Below are 17395 nucleotides of genomic sequence, written 5' to 3' on the forward strand. Positions count from 1 at the left end.
GGGAATGTCAGGATGATTTTGGCTCATTGTAGCCTGACGTGCCCAGAGTCCAGACTGAGGTGGACTCTGGGAGTGAGCAGTCTCCAGCCCACAGAGGGATGGGGTCTCTTCCAAGCTCAACTCTGCAGGCCCACGACTGCCTTCACTGAAGGCCGGTCTCCTTGGTGGTTAGTTGGCTGCCAGGTCTTGAACTTGGAATATGAGCCCTTCCTGGCAGTGTGATTTGGCCAGTCTCAATCCAAGGCCCCCCCTGCCCAAGCTGGAGTAGTACTGGGCCAGGCAGCCAGTGTATCAGTTACACAGGGTGCAGCCAGCAAGCTCCAGCCTAGGATAAGCGAACAAGAATGTGACTGTGTGGATGTGCCATTCTTTCTTGACCCACGGTTCCTGCTACCTCCCAGGCTGCCCTCTTACGCACCAGAGCCTGAGATGAGAGGGGTGGGTTGTCTGGCCTAATGTTGGATGTGGTCCATTTGTGGGAAATGTTTTGTCCTTGAATTTCATCTGGACCCCAAATGTCTATCATGAATACGAGCTCCCTTTGTCCCATCTTAGTAAGCTCTGCTGCTAGAGTTTTTTCCCTTGAAAAAACTAATTCTACTAATTCTAGAACATTTTCATCACCCCTACAGGAATTTACATTCACTCCCTGTTCCCTCCTCCTCCAGCCCCTAACAACCATGAATTACCCTTTCTTTCTCTGGATTGGCCTGTTCTGGAAATTTTAGATAAATGGGACCTTACAATATGTGGTCTTTTCCACTTAGCATAATGCGTTATAGCGTGTGCCACTACTTCATTCTATTTTAAGGCTGAATAACATTCCAGTGTGTGGATTTACCACATTTTGTTTATCCATTCCTCAGGTTGATGGACTTTTGGGTCGTTGCCACTTTTTGTCTGTGGCGAGTAATGCTGCCGTGAACATTCACAGACAGGTTTTGTTTTGTGGACATATATTTCCATTGTCTTGGATATAAGGAGTGGAATTGCTAGGTCATATGGTAACTGCATTTAACTGTTTGAGAAACTGCCAGACTCTTTCCCAGGCAGCTGCCCCATTTTACATTCTCACCAGCATTTTACGAACTTTTCCACTTCCTCAACAATGCTTGTTACTGTCTGTCTTTTTTTATTATAGTTGCCCTCGTAGGTGTAAAGTGGCATCTCGTGGTTTAGATTTGTGTTTCTCTGATCACTTATGACTTTGAACTTCTTTTCATGTGCATGTCTTATTTTGAGAACTATCCCCAGATCCTCTACCAATTTTTAAGTTGGGTTATTTGTCTTTTTATTGTTTGGTTATTAATAGTTTTTATATATTTTTTTGGATAATAGATCCTTATCATATATATGATTTGTAAATATTTTCCTCCACTCTGTGGATGGTCTTCTCACTTTTTTTGTAGTACCCTTTGAAGCATGAGTTTTTCATTTTGATGATGTCTAATTGAATCTATTTTTACTTCTGTTGATTTTCTTTTTAGTGTCCTAGAAAGCCATCACCTAATCCAAAATTATGAAGATTCACACCTAGATTTTTCTCCTGGAAAGAGTCTTGTAGTTTTAGCTCTCATAATTGGATCACATTCAGTTTTGAATTAATTTTGTACATGATGTGAAGTAGGGTTCCATCTTCATTCTTTTGCATGTGAATATCCAGTTATCCTAGCACCATTGGTTGAAAAGAATATTCTTTCCTCCCTTGAATTATCTTGGTACCCTTGTAGAAAATCAGTTAAGTATAGATGTTTGAGTTTAATTCTAGACTCTTGATTCTATTCCATTACTCGTTACGCCTGTTCTTTTGTTAATACCACATTATCTCAACATGTTATCTTTGTAGTACTTTTGGAAATCAGGAAATGTGAGTCCTCCACCTTTGATCTTCTTTTTCAAGATGTTTTGGCTATTCTGGGTACTTTGCCTTTCCATGTACATTTTAGGATCAACTTGTTGATACCTATACAGGTAAGAAAGCTAGAATTCTGGGTATTGCATCAGTCAGTTTGGGATTATTGCCAATTTAACAATATCAAATATCAGAGCCCAGGCACAGTGCCTCAACCCTGCAATCCCAGCACTTTGGGAGGCTGATGCAAGAGGATTGCTTAAGGCCAGCCTGAGTGACATAGGGAGACCCTGTCTTTAGAAAAAATAAAAAGCTTAGGCAGGCATGTGTGGCACACACTTGCAGTCCTAACTACTTGGGAGGTTGAGGCAGAAGGGGCAATTGAGCCTAGGAGTATGAGGTTTCAGTCAGTTACGATTGTGCCGTGGCACTCCAGCATGGGTGACAGAGCAAGACCCTGTCTCTTAAAAAAAAAATATCCTACTCATGAACACAGGGTTCCTTTCCTCTTATTGAAGTCTTCTTTAATTGCTTTCGATGATATTTTGTAGTTTTCAGCACTTAAGTCTTGTATTTATTTGTTAAATTTGTTCCTAAGTATAATATTTTATCCTTTTTGCTGCTTTTGTAAATGGTATTATTATTATTATTATTTTTTTTTTGTAGAAACAGAGTTTCACTCACTTTATCACCCTTGGTAGACTGCCGTGGTATCACACAGCTCACAGCAACCTCCGCCTCCTTGGCTTAAGTGATTCTCTTGCCTCAGCCTCCCAAGTAGCTTGGACTACAGGCACCCACCACAACGCCTGGCTATTTTTTTATTGCAGTTTGGCTGGGGCAGGATTTAAACCCGCCACCCTCGGTATATGGGGCCGGCACCCTGCCCATTGAGCCACAGGCGCCTCCCTGTAAATGGTATTTTCTTAATATCACATTTGGATCGTTCATTGCCAAAGTATATAAATAGAATTGGTTTTCATATATTCATCTTGTATCCTGCATCCTCAATGAACACATTTATTAGCTCTAATAGTTTTGGGAGTTTTTGTATGTGGGTTCCTTAGGATTTTCTGTACATGAAACCTTATTACCTGCAAATAGAGATAGCTTTACTTCTTCCTTTCCCATCTGGATGCTCTTTATTTTCATTTTTCTTACCTAATGGGCTCGGCTAGAACTTCCAGCACCATGTTGAAAAGAAGTGGTTAAGAACAGACGTTCATATCTTGATCCTGATCTTAGGGAAGTATCTGGTCTCACTGTGAGTGTGATGTTAGGTGTGGGGTTTTGTAGATGGGCTTTATCAGGATGAGGGACATTCCCTTCTAATGTCTTACCGTGAAAAGGATGTTGGGTTTTGTCAAATGCTGCTTCTGCATCTGTTGAGATGATTGTGTCCTTTATCCTGTTAACATGGTGTATTGCTTTGATTGATTTCCACATGTTGACACTGCTCTTGTTCTGCAGTTTGTCCCAGAGCAGAGGAGCATGCTATGAGGGACTCTTGAGCTGGGGATCCCAGTGGGTGCTTTTTCTGCTAGGGAGGCCGTGGGCAACAGCAGGGGCTTGGGGGATCAAACTGCCCACGTGTGGCCTCCTGGCTGCACCATTGTAACTCTACATAGGCAAAGTCACCTCTGTGCCCCCGTCTCCTTATCTGTAAAGTGGGAGCGACAGTAGTGCTTCCTTGTTGGGCTCTTGTGTGACTGTGGAACAGTGTCTGGCCTGGAGCAGGTGCGGTTCACTGAGATGTTGCCCATCCTGTGACATAACGTGAAAATTTGGATGGGCTGGGATGGAGAGGGATGGTTGAGGGGAATATGGAATCTGATAGCCAAGCTGATTCACCTGCTTTACAAACTCTGATGGAGGAGTCTGGAAGCTCTCACAGGAAGCGGCCTGTTTGACCCCAGCAGCCTCTATTTTTCCTGTGGGAGGGGGATAGGCCAAGGAGGCAGTCCAGGTCCCAGCCAAGCCAGGTGAACCCCTGTCTTAAGCCTTCCTGCAGCAGATTTGGATTCTTCAGGCCTGAGAGTCACATCTGTGGGGCTGGCTGCAGGGGCTACGTGTTGGCGGCAACAGGCCTCTTGCACAGACTGCTCCCCCGCTTGATGGCATGGAAGGGCCTTCCAGCCCCACATCGGCATCCCTGCCTGGGCTCTGCCTCTGGGTCGGGTGCAAAAATGGGGCCTCATTTGGATAACAGCTTATAGTTGAGCACAGGGCCTACCTCTCCCCATGCTGATTTCCTCACTTCGCCTCTCCTGGGCTACCAGCTAATCCCAGTTCCTCGATTGTCATATGGGGCTCTGTCTGGGCATTGTATTTCCAGGCACCATCAGGCGACATTGAGAATTAAATAAGAGCTTTGTGCAGAGACGTTATAACACCAGAGACTCAGCAAACACTGGCTCTAAGCCACCCTTCCTTGCATCCCCAAAGAAATTCTGCAACCTCCACCCAAAATTTTGTGCCTGTTGCAGATTGGACTTTACCCCAGGGTACAAGGAGGGAGTGATGGTGAGGAGGAAGACAAAAACATGCCCTGTGTAATTCTTTCTTTTATTATTATTATTTTTTATTAAATCATAACTTTGTACATTGATGCTTTTATGGCCTTATGTAATTCTTGGCATTAGTTTTTATAAGATAAATGTGGCTGGATCCTACCTTTGTTTAATGCACTGACCTCCAAGCCAGCCAAGTAGCTAGAAGGCTCTTGGGACAAGTTTTTTTGCTTCTTTATTATTGGTTTGGTTCTCAAGTTTGTGGGTGGCAGACCACCCCCACCCCACTAATGCTCAGCCTTTCTGGCCCCTATGCCCAATAGTACAGGGTGGTCCTGCCTCCTGGGGAGCTCATGGTCTTTTCAGGGAGGGGACTATGACAAGAAGCAGCAGCAACAAGCAGTAATTTCAGTGTCAGGAGAGAGATTTGGAATGTATTTTATTATACCACAAAAATCTGTTTTACCCCAATTCTGTGCCTGATACCAGGAACATCACAGTGAAAAAGCATCTTGGCTTCTAGAGCTTTTCAGAAAATAAGACCTACTATTAGAGTCCACGGAGTGGGTCCTGGAGAGGACAGCACCTGTCTGAGGCTGGGAAGTCAGCTGAGATGGGGAGGGTGAGGATGCATTGGCCAGGGCCTGGGCTGGAGTGTGGCTGCCAGAGACTCAGTGAGGGTGCCTGAGGGTTGGGTGCCAGGGCCCAGGGGGGCCATGTTGGGAGCACCAGATGGTTCTTCCTGGCATGTTAATGTAGTGACGAGGTGAGGGACAGGGCTTTGTCCAGGCGTCACCACAGGTAGTTTCTTTCAGTCCCTCCTTATGGGATTATTTTGCAAACTGACATGTGCAAAGCCCTCAGCACAGTGGTACACACATGCTAGAAGCTATATTGTTTCCTCATTTTCCTGTGGTTATCATTAAGCCAGTATGTCACATTGTGAACAAGTCTTTATTGAACTAGTTTATTAAGTTAAAATTCAGGTTATAAAATGTATGCTGTTATAAAGTGCTGTGTGTGCAAATGTATAAAATAAAGGCTAAGGAGGTAGGAATTGTTGTAATACCTGTGAATATGTGTTTTTCTTTTATTGGAGACGGTCAGACCTTGGAGTGAGGGACCTCTGGGGGCTTCCTCGGGGAGGAGGGTGTCCCAGGAGGATATGGGTCTGCAGCAGCTGCCCAGGAGCTGTGATGACCAAGCCTCCCCTGTGCTCTAGATGACAGGATCTGCTCGCCACCCTTCATGGAGCTCACGAGCCTGTGTGGGGATGACACCATGAGGCTGCTGGAGAAGAACGGCCTGGCCTTCCCATTCAGTATGTACTGCAGCGTCTGGGCACCAGGGCAGGGGCAGGTTGTCACGTACGGGTTACAGTCCTCGCATGAGGAGGGATGAAGGCCTTGGCTGCTAAGGAGGGCAGGGCCTTAGATACCCCCTCCACCCGTGCCATAGAGGTGGGTCCCCTGGCAGGAGGGTGGGCCTCAGGTACACTCCCTGCCTGGCCTGGGGCATCTGTTTGCATCACCCAGAGTGAGCCCAGATCCTAGTCACCCGGAGTTAGTTGTCTCAGCAGCAATTACCTGCCCTTCCTGCCACGTGCTGCAGGAGTTTTAAGAGTTCCTTCCTGGGAGTGCAAACTCCCCGTGTGTTTGCAAGGGCAGACCTTATGGGTGAACAGCCTCACTAATTCCTCTCTGCTTTTCTCTCCCCAACCCATAGTTTGCAAAACCAGAGTGGCTCATGGCACCAACTCTCATGAGGTGAGTGAAAGATGATTTGATGCCTTTCCCGCCTCTGTGCTGCTTCTCTCAGCTCATCATGTCTTGCTGAACCCAGTTGCTCTGTGCACAGAATTCCACACTAGCACCACTCCCCGTCCTGCATAGTCCTGGCTTCATGGGAGGCAGCTCCCCGCCTCCCTTCATGACACTTCACAGGAATCGAGCAAAATTATGTGGTTTTGTACACTGTTTCCAGCCTCAACCTGGTGTCTGTCCTGCCCGCAAAGCTGCGAGGATGTGCTGTGGACCCATCTGCCTCCCCTGGAGCCTTAGTTCTGGCAGCCATAACAGAGTACTGTATGCTGGGCTGCTTTCAGCCTCAGATTAGGGTGCCTGCAGGGTTGGTTTCTGGTGAGGGCCCTGGCTTGCAGATGGCCTTCTCACTGTGTCCTCACATGATCCTTTCTCTGTGCGTGCTGTGTGCAAGGGCAGAAAACAAGAGTGAGTTCTCTGATCTCTTCTCATAAGGGCACTAATTCTGTCATGAGGACCCCACCCTCAAGACCTCATCTAATCTCCTCCCAAAGGCCCCATCACCAAAACCACCATACTGAAGCTTAGGCTTCAACATATAAATGTTGGGGAACACATTCAGTCCATACTAGAGTCCATGTGAGCCATACCCCAGTTCAGCCTATCTCTAGCTTTCTGATCTTTGGGCTGTCAGCATCCTTATTCCCTGAGGGTCTGTTTGGTGGCAGGTATTGGCTGGGCCCAAGTGCGGGCTGTTAGCTCTGAGATGGTTCCATCACTGCCCACAAGGATCTGCCAGTGCTGCTGAATTTAGGAGGCTGGGGAGGGAAGGAAAGGGGAGCAGCACCAGGTGGCATGCTTCCATTCGCCTAGGCCCCCCACTCATTCATTCTTTTATTCACTTTATGGGTGGTGCCCACACCATCTGGCAGGGGGACAAGTGCATAAAGTGTGTAAGTCCTGCCCTAGTCAGGGGCAGAGAGTCCTTAGACAGTGCCAGTGCGATGTGGTAGAGCGTGAGTGTGTGAGGACTTGCAGGGACCAGAGGATCACACGGCCATACAGGGGCTTCCCTGGGACTCTGTTGCCCTTGCCATCCTCAGGAGTCTACCTGAGGCCTTGTCCCCAGCCCTCAGGCATAGCCTAGCTTGGGACCATGATGGGCACACATGAGGGTGCACCAGGCAAGAGCTGTTTGACCAAATGGGTCCTGTGGGGAAAGCCTGTCCCTGGGCAGCCCCACTGTCACACATGCTCCCAGGAGTTTGTGACTAAAAATGGAAGACCCACCGGCAGTGACCTTTAGATTTATGTAGTGCTCTTTATCCCTGGCATATATTTGTGGGGAAACATCTATAAACAGACAGTGTCAGTCTGGCTAGGGACATGCTGTGATGGGACTGGCCCTGCCCGTGGGAAGGAATGTGGACACGCCGGAGGAAGGCAGCGCCTGCTGCAGAGGTCAGCCGTCCCCTGAGATCAGGAGCCGTCCCCTGAGATCAGGAGCCCCCAGGGAGTCTTCTGTGAATCCTACCCTTCCCTGTCCATCTTGGCCTGCCTGGGCTCTGTACAGGCAGCAGTGGCATTATCCTCCAGGGTCTGCTTGAGTGCCAGGCAGGGAGGAGCAAGAAGGCTGGAGAGCAGCAGCAGCAGCGTCCTCCCCGTGCCCACACCCCCTGACCCCGGCCTTGCTCATGCCACCTTCCAGTCAGAATGGGTCAGCCTGCGCGGAGGGAGCCTCTTCTGCACTTAAGAACTGGGCCCACTTCTGGCACTGTGTGTTGTCATTTGTGTGACTTTGGGCAAAATCACTGAGCCCTCCCAAGTGCCGCCCCCACATCTGTGATTAGGGAGGAAAGTAAGTGTCCCTGATCAGCGTCCCACATCTCAGCCTGCTCAGCCCTGCCTCTGAATCCCCATCCCCTAACTCAACACAAAACCAGGTCTAGTTCTACCAAACCACTCTGCTTTCATTTTGGGTTCGCAGAACTATTTGGGCTTTTATTTATTTATTTATTTATTTTTAGAGCCAGCGCAAGTATGCTAGTCTGCTCTAAGCAGGATCTCCCTCTTTTTAAAACGGCCCAACCAAAAGCTCAAAGCACCGTGAAGCCACCCCCTGGTCGTTACTGTTGCTAGTCTATGGACAGGGAAAATGGAGGGTAGGCAGGGTGAGTGCCCCGCCCGAGCCCGTGCGGCAGGTGCCGGTGTGGGCATTTGAATAACCCCTGCCTGACTCCGAGCCTGATCTTTCCTCTTTTCTATGTATGGTTCTTTTATTCTTGCCAGAAGCCTAAGGAAACATTCACACCTCTTCCGTATCCCCCTCCCAAGCACACACATGTACTTTTTTTCCCTCATGTGACCTGTTTTCTACTTCTGCCCAGCTGAGCTCCTGGCACATGAGGTTGGTGCTCTGTGACAGGTAACATGAAGGGTGGCAGCCAGTGTAGGCAACCAGCTTTCCGGACCCTGAACCTGCTCAGCAGCCCCAGGCATCTGGTGGCTCCTTCCTAGGGCCCTGTAGGCTGAAAGATTAGCCATGACCCTGGCACTGGCACCTGGATCAAGTAGGCTGTGGGCCAACTGGCCCCACTGTCCTAGCATCCTTAGAGCAGGCTCTAGGGAGACCCTGCCTTGGACAAAGTAGAGAAGTTTTCTGCAGCTGCCCCTCTTCCCTCCCCACCTCAGCTTCATGTCCCTGAAAGAGTCAGGAACTGGGAACACGGAGACATGCTCCTATTTGCAGAGGGTCCAGGAGGCTCAGGGTGTAAGAGTGCAAGCCCGGTTGCTGGGCACAGCTGGTTCCATTCCAGCTCTCACTTTCCAGCGGTTACTGAACTCCTCAGGGCCTCAGTGTCCTCATCTGTAAAAGGGGGTGGTAGTATGACCACCTCAGAGGTGCATTGGGAGGATGATACCAGGTATCACTCAAGTGAGTACTGTAAGTGAGTATAAAGTACTTAGAATGGGGCCACAAATCCTTGATAAGAAGCAGTCTGTGTCCTTAAACACAGGCCTTGTCCCAAGGCCTCCAAACTCCTGATCCATAGTCATCTGTTTCTTGGGTCTTTCCGGAGGATCCTTTTAGATGGCATAGGGTTGAGTAGTTCTCAGCCCAGGGGCTCCCATTCCCTGGACCACAGTGTACACAGTGCTATCAGAAGTTGTGCAGTATGCACTGAGTTCAACCCTGCATGGCAAGCCTAATGGATACAGGATTTCCCAATGCCTGCAGCGGAAGTGAACTGATCCCCAAGCGTTCTTACTGAGTCCAACTCCACTCACCCTGGCTGAGATTCACCTGGGGGAGTCCTCATGCCACACGGCCCAGGATGGGCTTTGGTGGAAGTGCCCTGGATATACCAGGACGGTGGACTCTAACAAGCCTACGGCCACCCCTGTCTTCCCAGATGGCCATCGTGTTCAACCAGGAGGGCCTGAATGCCATCCAGCCACCCTGCGTGGTCCAGAATTTCATCAACCACAACGCTGTTCTGTACAAGGTGTTTGTGGTCGGCGAGTCCTACACCGTGGTGCAAAGGCCCTCACTCAAGAACTTCTCTGCTGGCACGTCAGGTAATTAACTGCTCCTCCTACTTCTCAGGCTGTGCCAGGCCCAGGGGCATAGCTGGTACATGGCTCTGGCTCTGTCCTTCCACACTTCCCCCACCAATCTCTGTTTTTTTTGAGGAGTGGAGGGATGGTTTGAAGGTTGAAAGGTTCGTGTGTAGTAGATGGATAAAGAAGTCTTGAGGAACTAGTGAAAAATCCCCGTTCTACCAGGTCATTGTAGGGGCTTCACCCATCTGAGCCACCATAGACTCCTAGAAGCATCTGGAAGTGTTTTTATTCCCAGGACACTTCCTGGGGATCTACACAACAATGAGACTCCAGAGGAATGTTCTGGAATGGCAAAGTGTGGATTGGCCCCTTGGGGAGAAAGGGGCCACAGTGCTGACTGATCCTTGTGCCGGCCTTACTACAGGTCTGCATTGTCCACATGAAGAGGTACTGGGGTCAGTCACTATCCTGTTACGAGTGGCAGCTAGGGGACCACGGGCAGGTCAAGGTGGGTATGGCCCCCCACTCTGTGCCTCCCCACACGGTGAGGACCTTCCTGCCGAGCATGTTCTGAGTCAGTGGATGGTGTCTCAGTGGGTTGTTTGTGTGGTGCTGCTGGCCCTGGCACCCGTGAGACAGCCCTTGGGGAGCATCCGGGGACCCCGCTGCCCTGAGGGGATTTCCTTCAGTCAGCCACTCACCTTGTACCAGGCCTGACGCCAGGTGAGCCCTGGCCATTTCAAAAGCTAACATCAAGATAAAGATTTGTTGGCTGTGGGCTGCTCCAAAACCCATTCTAGTGGCTCCTGAGGGCACATCTGAGGAAAATTCCAGAAAGCTTTGAACAGGGTCAGTGTCCTTGGAATAAGCAATTCCTTGGAGCATATTTACTGGTATGGTTTGTTTGAACACTCGGCCTTGTTTCTCTTCGTCTGAGCAAGCGGATGTGCCCTTCCTGGGACTGCCTGCCACTGTCCTCTTGAATGACATTCAGCTGTCCCTGTCTTTTCCTCTCAGCCGTTCATCCTGTGCATGACTTTTCTTCCCAGTAACACCACACAGAAAGCAGACGCTTGGGAAATGTGTGCGTTTTCATTTCCCTTCTGAGGGCAGGCAGCCTGCCCAGCCAGCCCTGGGGATCCCAGACTCGAGGCTTCATTTTCAGGGTTTGGGGCGTCCTTGTCCTAACACTGGTCCCACCCACCCACCAGGATGCTGAGAGTTGGGGGTGGCAGGTGGATGTCTGGAGATGTCTTTTTGCATGTAACTATGGACTACCAAGAGCCATTCTTCTGAATTGTGGGCCGGAAGAAGCCAACATTCTTTAAAAATTCTTTTTCTTATTTTCCTGATTTTCTAAAAAAAAGTACATACTTCAAATTTATGGTTGTATCTTATATCAACTTCTTTCTTTTTTCCTTTTCCATTTTTTTTTTTTTTTTTTGAGACAGAGTTTCGCTTTGTCACCCTTGGTAGAGTTCCCTGGTGTCAGAGCTCACAGCAACCTCAAACCCTTGGGCTCAAGCAATTCTCTTGCCTCAGCCTCCCTTTTTTATTTATTTTATTTATTTTTTTTTTTTTTAGAGACAGAGTCTCACTTTATCGCCCGAGGTAGAGTGCTGTGGCGTCACAGCTCACAGCAATCTCCAACTCCTGGGCTTAGGCGATTTTCTTGCTTCAGCCTCCCAAGTAGCGGGGACTATAGGAGCCTGCCACAATGCCCAGCTATTTTTTTGTTGCAGTTTGGCCATGGCTGGGTTCGAACCCACCACCCTCGGTATATGCGGCCAGCACCCTACCCACTGTGCCACAGGCGCCACCCACTCCTTTTTTTTTTTTTTTTAAACCAAATCATTCTGAAAGAAATTTCTCTTTTCTTAATCCACACAGACATGTGGCTGTTTGTTTTTGTTTTTGTTTTTTGCAGTTTTTGACTGGAGCTGGGTTTGAACCCACCACCTCCGGCATATGGAGCCGGCACCCGACTCCTTTGAGCCACAGGCGCTGCCCACATGTGGCTGTTTTTGTTTTGTCTCCTTTTACCCCCTTGGTTGTGAGATGCTGAGCCAGTTTCTGCCCCCAACACTGGGAACCTTAGCTGTTTCTAGGTTGCCTGTTCCTTGTAAATGAAGACCAGGGCCAAAGACGAGAGAAACACCACAAAAAAGAAGAAATGTTCGTTCATGTGAACTGAGTAACTTTCAGTGTGTCTGTCCATCCATCCTCAAACTGATTGTGTGCCCCTGTCTGCAGGGGACTGTGCCAGGGAACTGGCGTGGGTTCTGTGCATTTTATACGTGTTTCTTCCCAGATGAGAAGCATATGTGACAACAACCCTTTAAGCTGGCCCAGTTGAAAAGGGAGTTTAGGGCTCTGGCCTCCAATCAGCCCCCACCCCAGCTTTCTGGTTACCATTACTCAGGGAGGCAAGCAACTCCCCCCGTCCCTTCATGGGGGCTATGTCCCCTTGAAGGGGTTTTCCTGGACCTGGAAGGAAGACAAGGACATAGGTCTTCACTCCACAGATGCCATTCTCTCTTGCTTCTCAGGTGCCCTTTTTATTTTTTATTTTTTATTTATTTATTTTTTTTTTTTGTAGAGACAGAGTCTCACTTTATGGCCCTCAGTAGAGTGCTGTGGCATCACACAGCTCACAGCAACCTCCAACTCCTGGGCTTAAGCGATTCTCTTGCCTCAGCCTCCCGAGTAGCTGGGACTACAGGCACCCGCCACAACGCCCGGCTATTTTTTGGTTGCAGTTTGGCCAGGGCCAGGTTTGAACCCGCCACCCTCGGTATATGGGGCCGGCGCCCTACCCACTGAGCCACAGGCGCCGCCCAGGTGCCCTTTTTATAATGTGTTACTGTCTCTAAAGTCAGCTGTGTCTTGCAGTTGATGGCATCTTGCAGATGCTGTGGCTGAGCTGAACTCAGGTTCTTACGGAAGGAGCTGTGTTGTTATGCGGCCCCCAGGAGCACTTGTGTTCCCTGCCTGGGTTCACACTCTTGGGGGGCATGATGGGTTTATCTTTTAGCCCAGGTGTATGCAGGTCCCATCTGTTACTCTCTCCAGCCTGGGCCTTTCCTCCTTGGGGATACAAAAGAGAGTAATGTCTCTTATCATATAGAGCAGGGTTCAGTAAACTTTTTCTGCAAAAGGCCAGATAGTAGTTATTTCCAGCTCCATCACAATTATTCAGTGCTGCTTTGTAGATGGTATGTAAATGAATGGACATGGTTGTATTCCTATAAAGCTTTATTTACAAGTGCAGGTGACCAGGTCTGCAGTCTGTAGTTTGCTGTTCTCTACTCTGGAGCCTATTAAGATTCAGCGATGCAACAGTTACTGACCCTACCATGTGCTCAACCTGTGTGAGGTACTCGGGACCTAGCCGGGTACTAGGTAGGCAGCCCAGCTTCCTGCCCTCGTGAGCTTATAGTCTAATGGGAGAAACAGTACACAAGAACAGACATAATAAAAGGGTCGGTTGCAGCCTGAGATGAAAGCCTTCCAGGGAGAGAACATGAGTCCTGGGACACTGGTGGGTGAAGAGAGCCACTTGGAAGGCGCAGCCATGGCAGCCCCTCTGTGGAGGTGGTATTTGATGGCAACTGGGAGGAAATTCAGGAACCCATCCGCAGCACTGGGACACAGTCCCTGCCTACCTGTAGAGGGGATGGGGGATTAAAAAATTGAGGCTGAAGACAGTGTGGTCCCAGCTCATGGCTACACTGCTGAGTCGCTGGGATATTTGGGGCTAGTCTAATCATTTCTTTCCTTAAATCCATTTTTCTCATCTATAAGTTGAGAATAAAAAACACACATTATTCCTTTCCTTGCCTTCCCTCCCTTGCAGAAAGTTGGTAGCAGTTCTCCACCAGTGTCCTTTGTTTCTTGGGACTAGTCCTAGAGCAGACTGCATGGGACCCCCGAAATCCAGGGTGCTCCTCTGGATGAGGGCCTCACCACCAGGCTCAAGAAGCAATGCCTGGCCCTGTGAGAGGATCTGGGTGTTGTGGAGTTGGGCACCAGGGCGCTTTCCCTTTTTACCTGTCTGAGCTTCCCCTAGTCTCCTGGGTGACAGGTGGCAGCTGGAGGCTGCTCCTACTGCCCCCAACCTCTATTCAGGCTGCACATGGAGAGGAGCAGAGCCTGGGGTTTTCCATCACTGCCCTTCAGAATGGTCCTCTGGCCAGGGTTCCCCAGGTCAGGAGAAAAGAGTCCCTATTGAATCGGCCAGGACTTTTGATCTCCCCAGGAGGAGCTGTTAGGTGGCATGGTCCTTCTGTCCAGTTCAGTGGACACTGGCCAACCCCTTTGAGTGCCCAGCTCTGTCTCCTGGCACCAGCCCAGAACCGTGTGTTCACCTCGCAACTTCTGCAGACTTCTCAGTCTCCGCGGACTTTGTGGTGTCCACCCATTCTTGGTGGCCCTTCCTCACCCATTAGGCCTATTCTGCCACTCCCACCATTGCCCTTGGGACCACCCTAGGGTATGGGTGAGCCTGTGCAGTGGGCCAGGCTAGGCTACAGGATGAGAATGTGGCAGTGCCTGCTGAAGGCCAGATGCCCATCCTAGCTGCTTGAACCTGCTCCAGCCTCTGGTCTGCAGGGCTCTGCACCCACCAAAGGCTCACTCTTCTTGGCTGTTGGCACCTGGGAGTAGAGATCAGTGGGGCTGCTTTGTACAAGTCCTGCAGGGTGTTTATTTTCCCCAGGCTCCTCCCCAGGACCGTCTCTCGTGCCCCCTGTCTGGACTGGCTCTGGTCGGAGCAGCGGGAGGACTGTCGGGCACACCGAGGCGGCCAGGGGCCTCTGTGCTCCACTAGCAGGAAGGATGTCAGGTACACCTCAGTGCCTGCCTGCTTGGCTTCCATCCAGATCACCTCCTTGTGCATGACCATTGTGGCGCTGTAGAATCCTGGAACTTGGTGGGGGGCAGTTGGTAGCCAGAACAGGTGCCCTCTGGGCCTGGCTCCTGGCACAAGTGCCTTCCCTGTCATCATGCACAGGGTCTCAGGGATGAGCACTGTGTCCTGGGGCGTGAGCTACAACACAAGGACTCAGAGGCTGCTGGGGCCACTGGGGGTTGGCAGCCCAGGACAGTCCCGGGCCATTCTCTGGGTGCTCATGGCATGGTGACATACAGCTTTTCCCAGGATTCAGCTCAAGGCCTGTGGTTTGCAATTCTTGCAGTCATGTACCCACACACTTCCAAGTGCTCAAGAACGTGTTTCTCACTGTCCAACTGGCTGGCCAGCCAGCCAGCCTACCAACCTTCCATCTCCCAGGGTGACCTTGGTCTACTCCCCAAGCCATTTCTACCCTGGGCTGAGTGAATAATACACTATCTGCTTACACTTTCAGTATCCTTAGGATTGGCCTGCCTCTCCTGGTGCCCCTGTGGGTGGGATGCAGGCTGGAGCCGGAAGTGTGAGGTAGGGGTTGAGCATATTTCAGGGGTCTGTACCAGGTTCCCACACCAACAGAAATTATTCTGTGTGCTTTCTTGGATGGATCCTATGGAAGCCCATGTTCTGATTTCCTGTGTTTTCCCTAAATTGTTGGTGACAGCAGAATCCTTTGTGTTTAAGTGCTCCCATGCCAGTGTCCATGTGTAGCCTGTGAGAATTCTGTGGGCTGGGAAGGGGTTGGGAACCAGGGTCTAAATGGCATTGACCAGACCGCTTTAACTTGGGACATCCTGGGCCTGTGCTGCTCAGGCGGGCGGTATTTCTCACCTCCTTAGGCCCCTCTCTCTGGGTACCTTTTAGGTGTATCTGTGATAGACTTTGACAACAGGGCCTTAGGTTATGAGACTGTAAGATGGTAGCAGAGGTAAGTGCATTGAGCTGGTCATTTTTATGGGGGAGGAAAAAGTGAAACCGAGGCCCTGATCAGGGATATGTCCATCCTCAGGACGTGGCGTCCAGCTCACTGGACCCCAGGGTGCTGCCGTTGGCCCTAGGCTGTGTGCTGCGCGTCTGGGGGCCATGCTGCCCCCTGGTGTCGGGTGGTGGAGTCGCGTTCCCTGCCTAGAGGTCCTAACTTGGGCTCTTTATCTTTGCCTTTCAGACCGAGAGTCCATCTTCTTCAACAGCCACAACGTGTCAAAGCCAGAGTCGTCATCAGTCCTGACTGAGGTACATCTCTCTCCACTGTGGTGGCCTGGCCTGAGGCTGGTGACCCCTGCCCTAGAGCCTGATGCCTATGGGGTCACTGGCGAAGCTCTCTAGCCTGGAGGGGAGGGAAAGTCCTTTTCCCCCTGCCAGGGACCCAGGGGGGTTCCAAAGACCCCTCTTCCTCTGCCTTTGGTCTTAGTGCTGTGGCTGTCACAGTGTCGCTAGTTACCCTGTGGGTGAGGTTTCCCGACTCCTCTGCCAGCGTGAGGAAGTCTTCCTCGTGTGCAGTTTGGAGAGCTCCTTTCTAGCCTGCCTCTTTCCCGATTTTAGCAAAGGGGGTGGAGGTAGTACCATCTCAGCCCTCCTTTGTTTTTCCTTGTCCACTTGAGCCCAGAAGCCTATTACCAGCCTGCTGTGTGCTTCTGTGGCCTGGGGTTGAGTCAGAGGCAGCTATGGGTTATAGGCACTGTGGCCATGTTCAGTGGCTGCACTGTGTGCGGTGTGGCCTCCCAGCCAGGCCTCCCAGTGGAGGAGGCAAATTAGACTGAGGCTCAGAGAGGTTCACTGACTGTTCATGTAGGGGCAGAGCTGGAATTTGACCCCAGATCTGTTTGATTATAAAGCTGGATCATGCAGGAATGTAGGATTTCTTTTTTTTTTTTTTTTTAATTTAAAGGCTTTTTATTAGGAACCAGGGGAGTGGGCTGCTTATCCTCTATAACAGTCTAGAGCAGGTCGTCAGGATGAAGAGGTTGACAAAGGTGCTGTGGTGGGCTTTGCTGCACTTGCTTACGGCCTGGAAGGAAAGTGGCTGCAACAGAGGTTGGCAGGAACTGGTGTTAGCCCAAACACCAACAGCCTGAGGAAAGCCCTCTGCCCTCCTTCCAACTCCACTCAAGGCTGGAGCAGGCAGGACGCAGCAGTGTTATCTGAGCCCCTAGCTTCTTCATTCAGTACTTCTTCACTTGCCTGCCCTCCACTCTTCTTGCCGTTTAGTGATTAGGTATTTGAAGAACTCATACACAGACCACACGATGGCTGTGGAGGGGATCTGGTAAATTACTCTAGCCTGCACCCCTCGGAAGTAGGCGGTCACCCCACCTACTTGATATGCCGTCCTGAAGGCACTAGCCATGCCTGTGATGTGTCCTGTAATGTTTGAGTTCAAAGCCAAAGGGAATGTAGGATTTCTTAACGGTAACTTCCAAGCAGTTGCCTCCAAAGCAGATAGTTAGAAGTGGCCTTTGGGCCACCCTCTGCCATTTCTCCTTAAGTCTAACAAGCCTATGGCCTCTGTAGCCACTTCCCTGAACTCAGAGCCTTCTGCCAGGACTGCTGTTCATCTTGGCTCTTCTGGCAGGCTTTGCTGTGTCCTCCTGCCTATCCTGGGTGGCCTTACCAACTAGAGCCAACGGCAGACCCCTCACCCCAGCCCAGGTTGCCTGTTTATCTGTTGTTCATGTCTGGTGCCTTTGAGGGGCTACCTATGTGCTAAGGGTCAGACAGAGCACAGACATGGCCAGGGACCTGGAGGGAACACTACTGGCCTCAGGGCTTTGATAGATGTCCCTCGGGAACAAGTCAGGGG

The 17395-nt window shown here is 50.3% G+C and overlaps 1 protein-coding gene across 2 annotated transcripts in view; it reads left to right on the plus strand.

The window, feature by feature from the left end:
* The window catches only part of ITPK1 (inositol-tetrakisphosphate 1-kinase), a 178531-nt gene that overhangs the window by 151654 nt on the left and 9482 nt on the right, over window positions 1–17395 (plus strand). For both annotated transcript variants that reach the window (XM_053601685.1, XM_053601686.1), the window contains 4 exons: window positions 5585–5683; window positions 6088–6128; window positions 9536–9701; window positions 15761–15828. In XM_053601685.1, coding sequence (XP_053457660.1) covers window positions 5585–5683; window positions 6088–6128; window positions 9536–9701; window positions 15761–15828 — 374 coding nt within the window. The remainder of the gene's footprint in view (window positions 1–5584; window positions 5684–6087; window positions 6129–9535; window positions 9702–15760; window positions 15829–17395) is intronic.

The sequence above is a fragment of the Nycticebus coucang genome, chromosome 9, assembly GCF_027406575.1.
Source record: "Nycticebus coucang isolate mNycCou1 chromosome 9, mNycCou1.pri, whole genome shotgun sequence".
In the NCBI taxonomy this organism is placed as follows: Eukaryota; Metazoa; Chordata; class Mammalia; order Primates; family Lorisidae; genus Nycticebus; species Nycticebus coucang.